This window comes from Sinohyriopsis cumingii, chromosome 18 (genome assembly GCF_028554795.1).
Source record: "Sinohyriopsis cumingii isolate HCF-2022 chromosome 18, ASM2855479v2, whole genome shotgun sequence".
Lineage (NCBI taxonomy): Eukaryota > Metazoa > Mollusca > Bivalvia > Unionida > Unionidae > Sinohyriopsis > Sinohyriopsis cumingii.
The window spans coordinates 39,951,945-39,973,247 of record NC_142978.1 but is presented as its reverse complement, the minus strand read 5'-3'; the positions used below and the strand labels follow the sequence as shown (position 1 = coordinate 39,973,247).

Genomic DNA, 21,303 nt, shown 5'->3' with positions numbered 1-21,303 from the left:
AATTTACCTGACTATCACAGTACACACCTCCCATAGCCCCTATGGCCTTGGCATTCACCATTGGCTTTACATGATTTTCTAGCCATGTTTACTCTTTTTGGTTCAAGTGATAAATGATCAGGATTTATACATGTTTTTGTATGGCATCTATGCGATACCTCACACTGATATGGTAGTGAGTTTACCATAGTTTCTACATAAAACTTTAGTCCGTGAGCCAAAACAGTCTTTCTTTTCCCACGAAAGGTTACATAAATTATTCCATAACCATGTCGGTCATGTGAGCCTGTCCAAATGTGACACTTGCTGGTGACTTGTGTATGTCGAGCTAAAGCTCTTTTAAATGTAATTAATTCTTGATCTGTTAATTTACTGTGAAATATTTGTGACATATCAAGACCATATGATACTATAGAATTTTTATCTGAAAATAAAAAAAATATTAAACACCATGACAATGAATTTTGTTGTGTTTTTTTTACATCTTTGTCCATATAGTTTTATTTAACAATTAAAAAAAAAGAAAAAATACCCATATTATTACCAGTTCAAAGAATAACTGATATTGTCTTCCTTGAGAATGGTGAAACTAATGCAATATGTTTAAAAAAACAAGTACACACAGAGGTTTCTAATTGCCATAAGTCATTGCCAAATTGTATACAATGCCAAGGGACCTAACTCTTCTCAAGCCTACCTGCAACCTCTTAATTAAAGCATATTTTGGAATGAAAGACACATTTTAAGTTCTAAAATTTAGTGACTATAAACTAAATGAGCCAATATTAATACAAACAGCAATAAATATAACTCCATGGGTATACACCCTAATACCCTTTATGGTGGCGCTCACCAATTAGTTTGAACTTTTGAGAGAGTGACGTAGGTAAGGTGAAGTTGTTTGCATTTGTAAGATGCACAGTGGAGATAATGTTGGCATACCTCTATGTTACTTTTATGTAATGTGGCTGACATTTCTTTGGATACTGTACTTGTGGAAATTGTACATGATCTAAGCACACGGTAGAACAAAATGGATGCTCCCCTGTGCTTGACAAATTAACCAGAATTAATCAAAAGTACACTAACTTTAGCAATTATTAAAATAGGGAAAACGAATTTTGCTGAAGTAGACAATGAATAGCATTTACTGAAAGTGCAATGAACCAAGTACAAAATATCTGAAAAGTAAAAAAAGTTATCGGCTCTTTTTTCTACAATTTACCTCTGAAGTCCAGGAAGTGAAAATGACCATGCGGAGCTAGCAGTTTTTTTAAACGAGCACATCTTAAGTGAGCCCAAGCTGTATACTCTAGAACCCATAGTACACCCATCAATCATATATCAAAATAAAGGGAATTAAAAGTTCTTTTAACAGCACCTAAGATATACAAAGTCTTTATTATATAGCCTGTATAACCAGTGAAGAAATCATGGGAAATTCCTTTTCCTTAAAATTCTAACCCTATGCAAAATACGAAACTGTAGAGCGCCACCAAAGTTATCTTAAAGTCAGTGCTTCATGATCCAGGTGTGTAGCAACTCGAAAATGTGTGTAAGGTATTTTGAAAAACAAATTTTCAAGGGATAATATTTTATTAATATAATTATCATGGTCTCATTATTACATGTTTATATTTTCCCCCCAATAAACCCGTAGTCCTACAGTGTAAGACCTTGACCTGATATTTATTTTTGGGGCATTGAGGTCTTACTGCCCAATAACGATGCTTTGTAGTGTGATCCGATGTTGATTAACATGGGAATGATAAGTCAAATTTTCAGGAATATCTCACACACTTAGCATCCCATATTGGCTCTTTTCTACAAATAAAAGTTATAATCTTTTAGTCAGACTTTACTTACACTGATATCTTTTACCTAATAAATTCAAATTTCCTCACAAGCAAATGGACATGTTTTCAAGTTCCATTGGTCTACAGTTCAGTTCACTGGAATGCGAAGGAAGTTGGGAATCCTGAAATCAGTTTAAAGGATCACAAGAATCTTGAACAAATGAAGCATCTAAACACTTTCTTCAATATTAATATATTTTTAATCATTTTGTTAAAGAAGGAGACATTAACTTAACCTGATTTCGGCATTCCTGGCATCCATTACTTTCCAAAGCATATTAGAGTTATCCCCACCTTGCTTGTGCATAGCTAAAAAAGATTCTGGATCATGCTCATTTTTTAAAAATAATTACGTCCTGACTTAGGAATTAACAACAACAACAACAAAAATTGTAAATTTAAAACAAAAATATGTGGTTTTTTTATAAGAAAAAAACACAGAACGGTTGTACAAAAACCTGTACAAATTATGGGTAACCTGTACAGGTTCACAGGACCTGTACAAATTATGGGTAACCTGTACAAGTTGACAGGTATGATAAGGGTAAGGGCCACCTGTGGGGATAAATATTAATAACTTACTAGTCTTCAAACATCTTGAAAATAAATTAATGCATTTCATCAATGTGATGGAAGTTTCTCAGGCAAATTGGATTTTTTTTTTTATTCAACAAGCTCGATGGGCACCCCACTTAGAATACAGCAGGGGCCCATTCTGAAATTTGAAGGGCTCTAGGCATTGGGCAAACTGATTTTTGAGCACTGTAAATCTGTATCCTCGTTGGAGTTGGGGGAAATCTCCCAAAGCCCCTGCATACTTTGACAACTCATCCTCCAACTTTGATGGAAGGCCCTGTTGCCAGAGTTTATGTCATGGAAACAATAAGTTATATGTAAGAGTTGGTGAGAGAAATGAAAATTTCAAAGTGTGTAGGATCATATAATTATTTGCAAAGTAATGGAACACTGTATAATAATGAACGCTAGATCAAAATTCCACAATAAAAAGTCAGTAAAATGGTGACATATTTGTCAGGATATAGGATGAAAATTTGTTTATGGTAATGTTTAGTGTGTTTAAGAAAAACCCAGAACAGTTTAGGTTATTAATTGCAAATTCATTGCAAACTTTAAACAGTTTTGATCAGCAAATTAAACAGAAACGGCAGCATTATAGACCGTTAATAGCTCTGTTTATGCGTGTCATCCTGTTGCATCTTGGCATTTATTCTTCTGATATTTACCCTTTATCTTCATTCCTATGCATGTGATTATTTTATTTGTATGTATGTTATGAAATCAGAGCGTACCTGGCTTGTAAGATATCATGAGGCTGCTGACTCGGTTCTTTAAGATATGATTTTGTAAGGTGGAGTTGTTGGTGGATGTCAATTACAATTTGCATTAAAATGAAGCAATTGATCACATTTATTATTAGAATAAATAATTTTAAATTTAAAATAAACAAAAAAAGAGAGTTGCAAGCTAATGCATAGTCCGTAGCAGTGATTCGAAAATTTGCAAGAGAGTATATGATCAGATCTACCCATAAGTTCATTCATTGTCTTTATGTCTATTCTTTTATATGTTTTCTTTTCTTTTCTTCATTTACTATTTAAAAAGTTAGTTAAAAAAGACTTTTCCCAAGTGCTTTTACTGTAGCAATCCTGATTTGCTGTAATTTTAGCCACAGATTCTTTAGAACCTGCCATTACACTATTATGGTATGCTTTTAGGTTTCCCAGACCCCTTTAAAGTGTATCTGGTAAACAAAGATTGTGTCATCTAATTCAGAGCCCAATCATTTAAAGAACACCTTTTTTGGGGTCTGTAATTAAGAGAAACAAGTATAATTACTCACTCAGTGAATCATTAATTTGTCTTGGTCCGTATTCTAGTGCTCAAACTTTGATGCTGGTTTTGTTTTTGCATTGATAGAGGCGCTTGATTGGCCAGAAATCTAGTCTTCTTATATATATATATATATATATATATATATATATATATATATATATATATATATATATATATATATATATATATATATATATATATATAAACACAGAGTAAAGATTATGTTCTTCTTACCACTGTCTGCATGGGTTTAAGTCTTGGCTTGGCCAATGTGGATATGTGAGAAAGCTGCAGGTTGCTTCCTGTGGGTCAGTGTTCCTTTGTTACAGTTTGGTAAGTTTAGCATTTCAAAGAAAATTAGCTCAGTTATAATGTTTTTGATGTGCTGAAGCCAGATAAACAATGGAAGTTATTTAAGTAGCAAAGGCATAACAACAGTGATGCCAGGTAACAAAGGCATGATTATCACACGTCATTCATAATCATCACTTTAGAATCACAGGTTGCTGGTTCAGTGCAATTAAGGCATGAAAACAAATGTTTCCGTTTTGGACAATTTTTGAATAAATAATTTTTTAAATAATCATTAGCTATCATGCTGTGCCTGAGTACACGTTGAAGTAAGTCTCTTGTATTTATTTTGAATTCTATTTGAAAACTGCTGAATATTTGCTAGTCAGCAAAAGAAAAAAAAATGTATCTTTAGACACAAAGCTACTGAAAAAGAATGAGAAATTGAAGTGAAAGTACTAATATGCTCTATGCCAATAGATACCTCACAAGCTTTGACAATGGAAAAAATTTATCTTGGAATAAATGTACCGTCCACAATCAGTGTGATCGATCGTGTATGGCATGTTTCCTCAGACTGCATTTCAGGCTATTAAAGCAGATTTTAGTGAGCAAACAGTTGTAAATACCAGTGTTAACAAACTGCATAGACCCGGACCTGCTGGCACATTATGCGATGGCAGGTATAAAGTTTGTTCACTTTTTGAAACAGTATGTACTATATATAGTGAGCTTACCCTGATGCTATCAGAAATGTTTGGGGAGATCACTGAAATTTAAAAAAAAATACCATATACGTGGGAATTGTGGACATATTCAGTTTTCCCTGACAAATTAATTACATTTCCATCATACTTTAAGAATTGTATATTCTCTAGGTAGTCTTTGCTAAAATTGGGATATTCTGGGTAGTCTTTGCTATAATTGGGATTTTCTGGGTAGTCTTTGCTATAATTGGGATTTTCTGGGTAGTCTTTGCTAAAATTGGGATTTTCTGGGTAGTCTTTGCTAAAATTGAGATTTTCTGGGTAGTCTTTGCTAAAATTGGGATTTTCTGGGTAGTCTTTGCAAAAATGGAGATTTTCTGGGTAGTCTTTGCTAAAATTGGGATTTTCTGGGTAGTCTTTGCTAAAATTGGGATTCTCTGGGTAGTCTTTGCTAAAATTGGGATTTTCTGGGTAGTCTTTGCTAAAATTGAGATTTTCTGGGTAGTCTTTGCTAAAATTAGGATTTTCTGGGTAGTCTTTGCTAAAGTTGGGATTTTCTGGCAGTCTGGATTTAAGTGTAATTTTAATAACTAACAAGCTATTTTCTCTTTTCCTTACCTTGGTTTCCACACCATAAAGAATGTTGTATTTAAGCACCATCTGTCAAGCACCCCTATAGTGATAATGCATTGAAGGAATTGGATTTTGAGCATTCTATATAATTATTTATAAGAGTTATGGCCCCTTAATGCCCATTCTTCTAACTATCATTTCTTAACACGAGTTCCACTGTTCAAAGCCCTGTAAAGTATGTTTGTAGTAAATGGAACCCTTTCTGACACTCCCATTGCTTATAGCTCTAGTGTATATAGGAATGCAGCCTGCAGAACTTGTACATTGTAAGTAATCTGTATATGTAGGTGGTTGCTATAACAGGTTTGACTCCTTTTATTATAAATGTACTGAATTTACGCACAAAGTTTTTTTTATCTTACTTAAATCAACAAAACTTTTGGCATATATTAAACCAAGTCTACAAAGAACATTCACAATTTATTTCATACTATCATTTTATGTTGGCATCTCATTGATATGTCCCGCAGTCTTGTTGGGACCTCTGCATTCATTGGTGGGAATTATTGAAAAGTTCACTGCAGTTTTTGAGCCAGTAAAATCTGTTACATGTAGCAAAGAACAAAAATCTGCATGTCTACATTCCATGTTAGACAGTTATGCATAATGGGAGATTCTTAAAAGTATCCTCTCTAAATTTACTTTTGCATGTGAAAGCATACACATGTGGGTAATATAGTCAGACCTCGGTTTTTATCCCAGTCCTTTTAAAGACAGCTAACCCATACATAGGGTCATTGTGAATCCTATTACACTATTCAATCTTGGCACATGAATCTTGTGTGAATGATAGCACTGTGGGTGTAGATTGTGTCAGAAATTTTAGAATTTTTATTAATTCCTGGAGGGAGGCATAAGGGTGATTTTACTTGAGTTTCAGATTAAGTCCTGTGCTTTTGTCTCACATGTCTGAGAACTGACGTGTGTGATCAGCGACCCAAGTTTCATCATATTGTCAGACTGGGACCATGGATGATGCCTATGGTCTTTCTCTACTCTGAAGAACTTAGGTCCTGGTTCATAAAATAGAAACCATTGAGATTACTACCGGATAATCATGATATATAACCCATGTCCTTGGCGTGAAAAAAAAAACCCAAATTGTATGGGTTACATATCCCCAAAGGACCTTATCCTGTGGCTTATATCTTAAAAATAATTGAGATTCCAACACTATAACCATTTACATATTTGCTAGGTATGAAAGATGGTGCAGGTCAGGGCAGGGAAGCATGTTTTACAAAAAACAGAATTCTTATCTTTTCTGTTTTAAAACAAAGTTTCTGGAGAAACCTGTTATTAGAAGACTGATAGACTGTGTAACCAGTAATTCATGCAACTCGGACATTATTAACAAAATACTTGGCATAACTATATGCACCATTCACACACATACTTGACATAACTCAAAAACCATTAAGACAAATACTTGTCATAACTTGGACCCCATTTACACAAATACTTGTCATAACCATTCACACAGATACTTGTCATAACCATTCACACAGATACTTGTCATAACCATTCACACAGATACTTGGCATAACTATTCACACAAATATTTGTCATAACCATTCATGCAGATACTTGTCATAACCATTCACACAGATACTTGTCATAACCATTCACACGAATACTTGGCATAACTCATACTACATTAACACAAATGTTATAACAAAGACACCATTCACACAATTACTTGGCAGAACTCAAACACCATTCACTCAGATACTATGTATAACTTAGACACCATTGACAAGTACATGGCATAAATAAAAAAAGCCATTTACACAGATACTTGGCATAACTCAGACACCAATAACACAAATACTTGTCATAACCATTCATACAAATACTTGTCATAACCATTCACAGATTCATGTCATAACCATTCACACAAATACTTGTCATAACCATTCATACAAATACTTGGCATAACTCAAACAGCAGTCACACAGACATTTAGCATGACTATGGCTGTTGCAGTTCTCAAGTAAAGCATTGGTTTTTTTGCAGCCTAGGAAAAGTTTAACTCCTGAAAAACTGAAACCTGAAATTTGATCATGAAGTGTTTTAAGTTTTTATGGTTCAGCTCTATGAATTTTCTTTTCTTTTGCATTTCAGGTATCGCAGCCTTATATTTACATCTTGCCAACAAGTTAGGTGATGGTAGAGGTGCACAGTATTTGCAAACAGCTTTGACTTATGTCAAGCATCCATTGAATCACCTTAATGGAAAGCGTTTCAGTTTTGCTTGTGGAGATGCTGGGCCTCTTGCCTTAGGTGCTGTTATCTACTCTAAACTTGGACAGAATGATAAGACCAAGGATTGTATTAACAGGTATACTTACATGGTCAGGTAGGTTGTATTAACAGGTATACTTACATGGTCAGGTAGGTTATATTAACAGGTATACTTACATGGTCTGGTAGGTTGTATTAACAAGTATACTTACGTGGTCAGGTAGGTTGTATTAACAGGTACACTTACATGGTCAGGTAGGTTGTATTAACAGGTATACTTACATGGTCAGGTAGGTTGTATTAACAGGTATACTCACATGGTCAGGTAGGTTGTATTAACAGGTATACTTACATGGTCAGGTAGGTTGTATTAACAAGTATTCTTACATGGTCAGGTAGGTTGTATTAACAGTTATACTTACATGGTCAGGTAGGTTGTATTAACAAGTATTCTTACATGGTCAGGTAGGTTGTATTAACAGGTATTCTTACAATGTCAGGTAGGTTGTATGAACATGTATTAAATAAATAAAATCACCATCTGGCAATGGAACTGCAGAGGAATCTAAAAAAACCGACCAGAACTGCAGAACAAACTGAATAATACGACCGTAAAACCAGATGTAATCTGCCTACAGGAAACTCTCATAACACAAGAACACAAACGCCTGCCCAAACTACAAGGCTATACCCAGGGAATCTTTAAAAACAGACCCAAGGGGCAGAAAGGGGGTGGACTAGCAATTTTTTTGATAGATACACTAATCAAATATGAAATAATAGAAGTACCCCCTTACCCAAACATCAATAATAGCATCGAAATAATGTCGGCAATGATAAATATAGGAACCACAAACATTCAAATAATAAATGCATACAACCCAGGGGGTACCTTCTGCCCTACCAACCTAATCTCACTAAAGGCAATCACTAATAACAACAACAACAATCTAATTATCTGTGGCGACTTTAATGCACACAGTGAATTATGGGGAGGTAAAAAGAAAGATCAAAGAGGGAAAATGGTTGTTAAATGGATAACTGAGAACAATCTGGTCATCTTAAACGATGGGTCAAACACTAGATTAAACCCTGAGGATGGCACTCTCTCAGCCATATACCTAACCATCACTACCCCAAAATTGGCTCAAATCACAAATTGATGGATGGATCAAGAAGATATGTTAGGAAGTGACCATTTCCCCATCACAATCAATATTCAAACAAAAACTCAACACATTCGAAACGAAACCAAAAACCATCGATAGAAACATACAGCTACCTATAGGGTACCTATTTAGAACAGAAAACCATAACAGGATAATAACTGGAAAAACTAAACTGGCAAGTAGTTTTGGAAGGGTTATAGGACCCAAACCAGCAACCATTAACTGCTTTAACTGCCACACCACCAAAGATCTACACCATGTATTCAATATATGCCCAAAATATCAACCCACTAGGAAAATATTTATCAAAATCCAAAAAGAGATTGGATCACCACACACATACCCAGAGTTTCTTATGGACTCTAATAAAAATAAACAATCAGCATAAAAATATAAATAAATTCATAGACTCAGCAGGACTTAGGAATAAAATATACTTACTATCCCCACAAAACCAAAAGACCCAGTAACTAGCTAAATAAATTTAGAAGCCCCCACATAAAAACCCATAACATATCATTCAATTTTCTAAAAATATTAATAAATGATTCACTTATGAAGCACCTATCAAAAACTAAGGAAACCGCAAAATTGGATGTCCTAGATGTCCTTAACGAACTGAGTAATCAACTAGGACTCCGGTCCTAGATGTCCTTAACAAACTGTGTAAATGGCTAGGACTCTGGTCTCTTGCTGAATAAAGTATAAATAACATTCAATCTCTAACAACATTAATAAATAAATAACTTAAAGAGGCAATATCTAAAAACTTATAAATAACATAACATAGAAAGCACACCCTAAACACCTCGACTAGTAATACCATAATAACCTTGAAAATCTCTCTTCATACATGATTTCTACTAACAACCTCTATAAACAGCATAGAACACACACACCCTTTTTAGAACATTTTGAAAAAGAAAAAAATGCAAGAAACACCAGGCAAATGCAACAAGAAACCAGGTATGTGAAGCAACCAGGACCGTTCCCGAGCTCTCCTTCCCACTAATGACAGCCAACCATTCAACTGTAAGGGACCTTTATGGACCCACAGATTGAGGCCAAACTATCAGGGTTCCTTGAACCCATAAAAGCCTGGGGGAGGTGGCACCATTCCCTACCCTAGGAACAACTAGCAGGCTGTGGTGCAGTCAGAAAAAAGTGGCACATATACAATTCTGCGCACGCCACTATAATTAAACTCAATAACAAAAAACAACAACAGGTATTCTTACATGGCCAGGTAGGTTGTATGAACAGGTATTTTTATATGGTCAGGTAGGTTGTATTAACAGGTATTCTTACAATGTCAGGTAGGTGGTATGAATAGGTATTCTTGCATGGTTGGGTAGGTTGTATTAGCATGTATTCTTACATGGTGACAGGTAGGTTGTATTAACAGGTTCTTTTACATGATCATGTAGGTTGTATTAACATGTATTCTTATATGGTCAGGTAGGTTTGATGTGTGCACTCTTTCAGCAGAATTGATGCTTACGCTGAAAGTTGGCATTTTGAAATAAGTCAGTTCACAGCAGTATGTTTTCCTGAAGGTCACAAGGTGCGGATCATGCAGATGTTTTCTGTACAGTACATGTTCCCTTATATGTTAGGTCCAACTGCAAACATAGACCCAGATATGCCATTGTATAATGTGCCATAGGACATTATCTATGTTGTTTTGCTCTACTTATTACTGCTAACAAACATCATAGAAGCAGATCTGTTTTTGTGTTATGCAGAAACAGATCAGGGTCTATGCAGCTTACATTTGGACCCAATTTATAAGAGAGTACATATGGTAGAACTTGTGTGACCAAATTCATATGTCAGCAGTGCTGGAAGACTCGTATATTTTGGAATGGATATTTAGTCAACCTGGCCTTTTGCCCATCATGCATCAGCAGTGGTTGTTTTCAACTTACTGGACTAATTTTGACCAATTTTGGCACCAAGCATCTTGGCGTGAAAGACTTGTAGATTGATACTGTAACAAATGATACCAATTCACCATAAAATATGGCCACCATTACTAAAAATAGTTTTACAAAACCTCTTTTAAAAAAACTTTGTCGAAAACTACTGAACAGAATTTAATACAAATTTCATATAAAGCATCCTGGCAGGTAGATCATTTGATTTTTTTTACAAATGATGCCAATCCACCTCCAAATATTGATACTGTTACTAAAAAATAAATGCCACTTATTAAAAATTGAAAACCTTCATACGACTTAAAAAGTACCAAAGAGAATTTGATAAAACTTGAAAGTATGTATCATGGCATGAAAACCTTTCCAGTTCATACAAATGATGCCAAATCCTTCTCCATCTAATATGGCTGCCATTAATAAAAATAATAATCCTATTCAATGACTTCTTCTCCAGAAGTATTAAATAAAATTTGAAAATACTTGATAGAAAACACCATGGCATGAAAACCTTTCCGACTTTTAGAAATTATGCTAGTCCTCCATAAAATATGACTGCCATTACTTTAAGAATAAAACCCCTTCAAGGACTTCATCCTGGCATGAAGACTATTCAGAGTTGTACAAAAGGTGCAGAGCCACATTCAGATATGGCAGCTTTTTCTACTAAAAGTAGAAAACCTTTAAATGACTTTTAAAAGTCTGCTGAGCTGAATTTGAACAATTGTGACAGAAAACATCAAGGTATGAAACCTTCAAAATTTGTACAATTGATGCCATTTCAGCTTCAAATATGGCCACTGTAGAAATTCATTTAAACAACTCATCCTGCTGATTGTGTATAGGAGTATCTCTTGAGTTTTTCTCATCCAGCTGATCGTGTATAGAAATATCTCTTGAGTTATACTCATCCAGCTGATTGTGTATAGGAGTATCCCTTGAGTTATACTCATCCAGCTGATTGTGTATAGGAGTATCCCTCGAGTTATACTCATCTAGCTGATTGTGTATAAGAGTATCCCTTGAGTTATACTCATCCAGCTGATCATGTATAGGAGTATCCCTTGAGTATACTCATCCAGCTGATTGTGTATAGAAATATCCCTTGAGTTTTACTCAACCAGCTGATTGTGTATAGGAGTATCCCTTGAGTTATACTCATCCAGCTGATGGTGTATAGGAGTATTCCTTGAGTTATACTCATCCAGCTGATTGTGTATTGGAGTATCCCTTGAATTATACTCTTCCAGCTGATTGTGTATTGGAGTATCCCTTGAATTATACTCATCCAGCTGATGGTGTATAGGAGTATCCCTTGAATTATACTCACCCAGCTAATGGTGTATAGGAATATCCCTTGAGTTTTTCTCACCCAGCTGATTGTGTATATTAGTATCCCTTGAGGTTAACAGCTTATTGTGTATAGGAATATCTCTTGGGTTATACCATTTATACATGCATATAAGACGATTAATTTAGGAAAAATTAAAGGCATGGAAGACCGAGAGGGTGTGTAAGCTTATCTGCAGGCCAGTGGCTAAACTTGTCATTTTTTAAGTCTTTTTGTTGACTACTGTAAAGGCTGTAAATCTTGGGACATGAAAAACTCATTTTTCGCTGTGTCTTAAGACATATTCATGTAAAAAAAAGTCATTTTCAGTGACGTGACACTTATTGAACTGTTATCAAGTACTATGATTGATTTTGTTATTATTTTGCATGTGCATATTTTCTGATTTCTCCAGCACGAAATTAATTAAAGGTAAATACAGACTTCAAAATTTGTGGGCCAGTTGAGTTTACCCAGTAGACCAGGCTGAACTCTAATGTACAGTACTTACACAGTGCAAAACATAAACAGCATCAGTTAAATCCATCCCAAATATATTAGATGCTGGTTTTGTTTTAATCATTGTTTCGACCAAATTGCTTTCTTCCAGATAACATTTCAGCAAGTCCTTAATAGCTGTTTCATTTAAGTTTAATCATGCGCTCATGAGTTACTCATTTTCATATAATGTAAGCGATCATACAAACTAGGTAATATTTTTAAAAAGGTACCCATGTTTAATTGTACAAGGCACATAACCAGCATAACTTACATGTTCATGAAGAGAGGTAATAATAAAGGCTAAAATTCTCATATAGATCAACTAAGATCAACTTCAATCAATTTTAATTTTGTGTCTTGGCTGAATAACATAAAACTTTCCTCACAATTTAAAGCTTGATGTTTTGGCATCTTCTTTGTTAATATATGGTGGATTTGTCTTTCGTTTAACAACAGCAATACAGGCCAGTTAATCATTAAAACCCTGAAATTTGCTTGTGTTAAGAGGAATTTTGACCAGCAACTAGTCCAGTACATTGATGTGTAATTGCCTAAAGTCGGGAGGTTTTCTGTGGCATTTTTAAAGCCTTGTTTTCACTAAATATTGATCCATTTTGTTAGTCTAATATGGGCAAAATTCGCAAAGGAAGTGCATTTTCTCTGTTATGCGCCTTATTTTCCCCCAGGACATGCCTTATTTTCATATTCTGGTCAGCTGTGGCCATACTGCACAATAGCTAAAGGTTAGTCTGAAATAAACAAGCAAGAAAGACAGTGTGACTAATTAAAAGTTAGTCATTATCGATACAACTATTTTATTAAAATGACTGGCCCTCCGTCATGATTCAAAGAAACCCTGTTCTACACTACCGTGTGTTACACAAGCACACACAATTGATTGGGAAATAAAGGATTACCAGTTTTGTTGAACTAAAGGTACCTAAGTAGGCAGCCTCATGGTACCGTTCATGTAACTATTTTCCCCTCATATATCCAACCTTATTCCTTCATTGTCAACTCGTAAGGCATTTAATATTATCTACTATAAAACATATATATTTTGAATTAATTTTTTGAGGATACATATGCTCCATGGTATGTATTTTCATTCCTTCTTTTAATTTAATGATGGTAATTAACGTTTGTATATATGGCATAAAATGCCAGGTGCTTTTTAGTTTAAGTTTCTTTGGTGAGAATGGAGCTACAGCATTCACGACAATCATTCTTTGGATTGAAATTAAATGCAGACAATTTTATGGTTGTGGTTTATTTTTTGTTCTGGTTTATTTTCTGACTTTTGTATTGTTGTAGATGAAAAAAAAATCATATATTTACGTGAATAATGTTTAAACTTAACATCCTGTTTAGTGAAGAAGCGAATTCTTTCTGGCAAAGTAATTATTTTGGTCACGATAATATTCATAGTAGTCATACATGTAAGACCTCCATGCTGATACTTATGTTTTGGCATCAGGGTCATAGCACTAAGACATAAAGAACATGTAATACGTCTTACGTAGGACTATATTCACAGGTGATACAACAGAACATGCCTTCCATGGATTGTATGCAATATATCTATTTATGTAGGACTTTTCTGTTTTAGGAGAAATTAAAATCAAAGACATAATCAAATAATTGGGAGTTCTCTGCAAAAATCGGGAGATATTATGAAATCAGAAGGTAGGCGTGGAGTGGCTCGAAAATTTGGGAGTTTTTTTCTTTCCTGGCATGAGAGTTGACAGGTATGGTGTAAGGTCGCTTGCATCAGAGCAAACTACAACTCAGCTTTAACGGTATTAGGATAATTTTGAAGGATTATTTCTGAAACTTCATTATTGTATTTTGGAGATATTGTTAAAATTTAGTGCAGTGGTGCCCATGATTCAACTCTAAGGGATGTACTTCATTCAGCGGAATGTACTTCATTCAGCACGTGTTCAAACCTATGATGTACATGCGGTGGTGCCATTATGTAAATACGTTCAGTAGACTAATTGCAATCGTTGAATCAAACCGTATTGTTATTTGTTGAGTTGTCATACTGGGATCAAATTTTTAATGAGTTAGATATTTACAATATCAAGGCAAAATAAACACATAATTACTGGTGCACTGATATAAAAAGTCCAATGCAATGATGCATAAACAAACAAAAATTAAGTCAAAAGGAAGAGGTAGTGTTACAGCAACTAGTGATTATTCAGTTCTTTCAAACAAGTTTATATCATTTCTTTTTAATAATCATTTATGCCATGCCTGTGATAAGTATACATGTACTCTTTGTTAACATAAGTTTGTCTAAATGAATGCATTTAGAACTTACCGCGTGCATCTTGTAATGTCTCAGAGTTGTGTGTTGGCTTATACGCAGGTCATGCATTATTTAGTGTTTATACCTGTTCAGTTTGGAGGGTCGGTTTATACACGAACAGGCTTATACAAGAGTAGATACGGTATTCACCCAGCTGATTTTATAAGGGAATATGTTTTGTGTTGTACTCAATCATCCAGCTGATTTTGTGTAGGAATATCTCTTGAGCTATTCTCATCCAGTGGACTGTGTATGGGAATATCTTCTGAGTTATACTCATCTAGCTGATTGTGTCTAGGAATCACTTCTTGCTTACCAAAGTTCAGTATTCTCAGTACTTTGATATACCAAGGGAGGCAAATCCAATTTATGTAATGATTTGAATTTTTGGTAATTACCTCTCATGGATATTGTTCTACGGATGGTAATACTTGAAATAATAGTAGAAAATGCTTTTAATGCCATAAAAAGTTTCAGATGTCAATAAAACTTTCTCATATAACATATATAGGAATGAAAATTTAGAATAAATCATGAAAATTATTTAGAGCAGTCAGTTTACAATAGCAAAGTGGACCATGAATAACAGTATCTTGGGAGTTCTTCCGTCTGATCTTATGTAATTTAGGAACAGTGTAACCTCCAAGCCATAAATGTTTTCAATACTTTGATTATTCTAGTTATGTATGCATTATAATTTTAGATTGTCAGCTATTCATGTCACAGTGTGCCAGGACAAGTCTCTCCCAGATGAATTTCTGTTTGGACGAGTGGGTTACCTTTTTGGCCTTCTTTTTGTGCAACACCACTTAGGCAAAGACAAGGTAGACGACTCACTTGTTGCCAGGGTACGTAAATTGTAGTTTCCATAAATATTCAGAGAATATGTGTTGAGCATGATAACAGTGACTTTTTTCAAGAATGATCAAGTATAAAAACCTATACCCCAAGATGTGATTCTGTACTGTTGTGCCAGACAAGTTTAATAGCATACACCCCAAGATGTGATTCTGTACTGTTGTCCCAGACAAGTTTATTATCCTACATCCCAAGATGTGATTCGGTACTGTTGTCCCAGACAAATTTCATAGCATACACCCCAAGATGTGATTCTGTACTGTTGTCCCAGACAAGTTTAATAGCCTACACCCCAAGATGTGATTTTGTACTGTTGTCCCAGACAAGTTTAATAGCATACACCCCAAGATGTAATTCTGTACTGTTGTCCCAGGCAAGTTTAATAGCCTACACATCAGGATGTGATTCTTTATTATTGCCCCAGATAAGTTTAATAGCATATCCCCAGATTGTGATTTTTTCAGTTGGTACAGATAAGTTTAATAATCTACACCCCAAGATGCGATTCTGTACTTTTGGTCCAGATATGTTTAATTGCCTGCACTCATATGTTTGGTTATAGACTGTTTCCCCAGACAAGTTTATTGCATGCACCACTGTATATGTTTCTGTACTGCTGGCCCAGACAAGTTGAAAAGCTGACACCTTTGTATGTAATTCTTGACTGATGCTCAATTGTTACTATATAAGTGGTCGTTGTAACAATTGATTACATATAGGTCAGTGGTGTCTGTCTGTTCTCACGATACGGTCGTTTATAGGGATGAAGGGACTTACGATAAGGCAGGGAAGCATGCTAAGTGCGGGAATAGTCTGGTTCCCTGCTTTGTATGCTCTCTGTGTTGCTCACCCCTATGTGAATAGTGGAGAACAACACAGGGAGCATACAAAGCAGGGAAACAGACTATGAAATAATCTACATATACTTTAGTCTGGTTTATGACAGAAACTATAAAACACTATTGGCATAGTTAAAACGTTCAGGCATCAATAGCCAGCCTGTTTTTTAAAAACAAATTCTCATTTAGAACAATATGATCAGTCATTCTTACAGGGATTAAATAAAGGTCAGTGGATTTTATCCTCATTTTTGCGATATCATCGTTCATAGCAGTGTCGAAATGCATATTTTGTCAAGAAATCACGGTTGCTGGTCATGTTTAGCAGGTGGTGACATTTTTCATCTGTCCACACATATATACATCTATTAACCAGTTTTGTTGGTATGCAATAACTTGAATGTTCCACCATCAACACTCACCAAACTATTGGATGGATTGCCATTGGGGTCAGGAATAACCTGATTGATTTCAAGGTCAAAAGATCAAAAGTCAAGATTACTTGGCTGCAGGAAGAAAAGAAAAGGTGTGTGTGCGATCAAATTATTTCTCATCACATACCTGGACCAAACTTTGTGGATGGCTTTCACTTGGGGTAAGGAAGAAGGCTACTGGATATGGAGTTAAAAGGTCAAAGGTTAAGACCAATGATTTAAAGAAGCAAAATGGCTTCTTCACAGACATTTATCTACATTAACCACAGTGCATACATAAAATGTGCCAATCATTGTAGAATTCTATTTTATAATTTAAGTCATAATTTCATGGTATTTTGGAAACTGAAAGGGTATGGTCAAATATTTTTATCAAATATGGTCAAATTCTGTTGAGTAGCTTTGGAGAAATCAAAGAAAGGTCTTTCTATTTTTATAGCAACATCAGTTATATTTTAAGGTGATTCAGCCTTATTTCTATGAATTTAGAAGCCCTAAGTTACACCTTAGCACTCTCTGTTACATTTGGTCAATCTTCTCAAAGCAGTTTTTGAGAAGTCACTTACCTGGCTGTAAGGGGTCAAGGGATCTTATGGCCCTGCTGGGACTCATGCAGCATGTGTCATACATCCATCTATCAATAATTGCTTGTCACCACACTGAAGTCCATATTTCTGTTCCAGTTTCAATCAGTCTTGGAATGTGGGTTTATATCATCAAAATCTTGGACTAGTTTGATAATGAGCAAGAACCATGCATGTTAATGAGGTTATCTTGCACCTAATTGGCTAATCTTGTTAATGCTTGTTAATGCTCTGGAGGCCATACCTCGAATCAGATTTTAAATGGTATGCAAACTTGGATTATCAAGAAATTGGAGGAGTTCAAGTATGAGTGAGATCCACTGAGGATTCTAGCTGATCTAGTAGTGTCAACATTCGACATGTGTCATTCAACATGTAAGTGCATCTAATTTTAGAAAGTGAGATTTTCATAATGTGATGACTCACTTTTTAGCTTCATTACAATAGTCCATACACATTTAGAAGTAGCACTGTACTGGGAATTGATAATCTCTTGTTTACATGTATTGTTAGCAGATCAGATTGTGAGGCTGTGATGAAACATAATTTATTAAAATAAGTACATTTTGTTACACTTCAGGTAAGTAAGGAAGTGCTAGATTCTGGTAGAAGCCTGGCACAGGCAGAGAGGTCACGAGTGCCATTGATGTACATGTGGCATGAAAAATATTACTTGGGAGCTGCACATGGTCTGGCAGGGATTTTCTACATGCTTATGCAGGTAGATCTGTTCATCAGGTCTTTTTATTTCAAATGTAAATAGTTCATTATTATAAATATGATAACTGGCAAATCCTTTGTTTAAAAAATCTTGAATTTCATGGAAAATCTAAAATTGTATATATTGGCCTTCCTGATTTTTTTCTGTAGAATATATTATGTTTTAATATTCATTATATATATATATATATATATATATATATATATATATATATATATACATACATACATACATATATGTTGTGATAGACTTGGGCTCTAAAGTCTAAAGCTGTAATATGACGGATGGGGAAGATGGTTTTCCTATTTCATAAATTTAACATCTTTATGTCAGTGAATATATATGAACTGCTGAAAGAGTGAATTTGAACATTGTATGCTTTATAAATGTATAGATTGCGACTTACCAAGATATCTGTATTAAATTGTTTTTCCTGCTTGTCAAGTGCGATCGCCGGTCATGTTTTAACAAATGTCATCGATTCCAACCTCGTACATTTAATTTCATAGTCAAAAATATAAACATATACGTGTGTGTGTGGTTTGTGTATCAGTGTTTAAGCAATGAAATTATAACCATGTATCAGGCATGCACATTAATATTTTGGTTTGGTTGGACTGAGACTACTGTAAACTGTTTAGCATAAAACAGTATATGCAGTTCTTCCCATTTAACTCAAAATCCTTTGGCCCAAGGTGATATTGTCAACAAAAGCTGATTTTTAAATAATTGACTGTTCAGGGGTTGGATGGGTGTAAAAAAAATCACAGTGAAATTTGTCTGTAGGAGATCAACTGGTGTCAATAAGTAGGATTTACAAGGAGAGAAAATAAACAATGGAAAATTTGATTAAATAATGACAAAAGTGTTGAAATAACACTTGTATATTGCCAACTTACAGTTGTGTTACCTTTGTGTGATACAATCCATAATGCATTACAGTACATGTGTATAGAAAATTCAAGAATTTGAGTATATTTCACATGTTCTTTTCATGTATCGGTCACATTCCTAAAAAAAAAATACATTAAAAACATCAAACGATAGATAGATATGGTGGTCCGCATTTGATCTGTATGACATTGTCAACAAATATGTGTTGCTGTGATACATATTATCATTATTGCCAGTACCATATTGCTGGTCAGTAGCTGTTTACATGCACATGTTCTTTAACTGGCCTAGATTTTTGTCTGCCTCAAATAATTATTGCTGAGCCTACCAAGGGGAGGCTATTCATAGGGAAATGAAAACTCATCACCGAATGAAAATTTCACAACACCATTGCTAGATGCTATATATTTAACTTCCTTTACAGCCAGATATTTAGTGTCAAGGAATTTTAAATTTTGCTTGTGTTTTACACCACCATTGGTAGCCATTGTAAACATGACATTACTTTTTTTTTTACAGCGAAACAGGAAACATTCATTGCACATTAAATTTGTTCCAACACTGAAGTTTAATGTTTTGTCAACAAAATGCAACAAAAATTTGTGAAAACGTGACAGTCTTATTTGCTCTGTGTTGTATATTTATTGTATAGATAAGGTTAATGTGTGTTGGCACATATTTTGTTGCATTTTATTGATAAAACACCAGACTGCTATGGTTGCAATCACCAATAATGCAGAAAATGCACATGATCAGAATCCATTACATTTTTTAAGGTTTGGTTCTACTTTTCTTTATTGAAGGGTGCATTGTCTGTACTGAAGAATATACTTGGCTTGCTTTAATGAAGGTTGCCATGAAAGGCAATATTTGGATGATCAAAGAAATACCCATTTGTTGATGCAATTGCAACATTAAAGCTGGCAACAAACATCAAATTTTGTACAGTAGAACAAAGTATGGGTTGCAGCTGCCAGCTTGGCAACATAAACAATTAGAAAATAAAGGACTTGTTTTATTTGGGACCAATGGCTTCTGTTGACATAGGCATTTTTTATCTCACTGTCAACATAAGCATGACAAATTTGGTAGTAATAATAGACCATGGGCCTTGGATTTGGCATTTTTGTCAACCTAGGTGGCTTGTTGACACAAGTGATGTTAAGTGGTGTCAGTACCAGTGACTGTATATGTGGTGCATGTTTGTATGTATGTGTGTATATATATATATATATATATATATATATATATATATATATATATATATATATAGATATATAGATATATATATATTTCTACAAGGTCATATTACAAAGTGATGCATGTCTTTGTTTGGCTGTTCATTTCTCATGTTATAATTAGATTAAACTTACGCTGTTGGAATAAATCCCACACATTTTCCATCACAGGTGTCAGAACCATCAGTACAGTCCATAATGGCAGAACTTGTCAAGCCATGCGTAGATTACATGCTCACACTTCAGTTTCCATCAGGGAACTGCCCTTCATCTCTAGAGAACGTGTCATCAGACAAGTTGGTACACTGGTGTCATGGGGCCCCTGGCTGGATTCATACATTTGTACTGGCATACCGGGTAATTTAAGACAAATGAGAATGAGAAAAAACTGAAATTTTGTTGAATGTATATCTTTAAATAAACACTTTCTTCAGAAGCATTGGAAAGAGTGTGATATGTGATGTTATCCATCCATCCATCCACCATCCATCCATCCATCCATGTTTTTGTTGCTTTTCTAGTTTTAAGTTTTATTTCTGCGTCATCATCAATTGAAGGTTGAAACCACCAGCCTAAACACTAGGCAGCATTCTTGTTAAATCTGATAGTTAAATACCAGGCAGTATGCTTGCTGAATACCCCTGGCTTAAATACCAGGCAGTATGCTTGTTGAATCCCCCCGGCTTAAATACCAGGCAGTAAACTTGTTGAAACACGTAGCCTAAATAACAGGCAGTATGCTTGTTGAATCCGCCAGCTTAAATATCAGGCAGTAAACTTGTTGAAACCCATAGCCTAAATACCAGGCAGTATGCTTGTTGAATCCACCCCCACCCCACCCCCGTTTAAATACCAGGCAGTAAACTTGTTGAAACACGTAGCCTAAATACCATGCTGTA

At 34.9% G+C, this 21,303-nt stretch overlaps 1 protein-coding gene across 1 annotated transcript in view; it reads left to right on the top strand.

The window, feature by feature from the left end:
* Nucleotides 1-21,303, top strand: part of LOC149776456 (glutathione S-transferase LANCL1-like) — a 57,507-nt gene that overhangs the window by 12,679 nt on the left and 23,525 nt on the right. Inside the window, exons 3-6 of the mRNA XM_089940875.1 lie at nucleotides 7,466-7,682; nucleotides 15,540-15,684; nucleotides 18,132-18,272; nucleotides 20,576-20,761. Coding sequence (XP_089797001.1) covers nucleotides 7,466-7,682; nucleotides 15,540-15,684; nucleotides 18,132-18,272; nucleotides 20,576-20,761 — 689 coding nt within the window. The remainder of the gene's footprint in view (nucleotides 1-7,465; nucleotides 7,683-15,539; nucleotides 15,685-18,131; nucleotides 18,273-20,575; nucleotides 20,762-21,303) is intronic.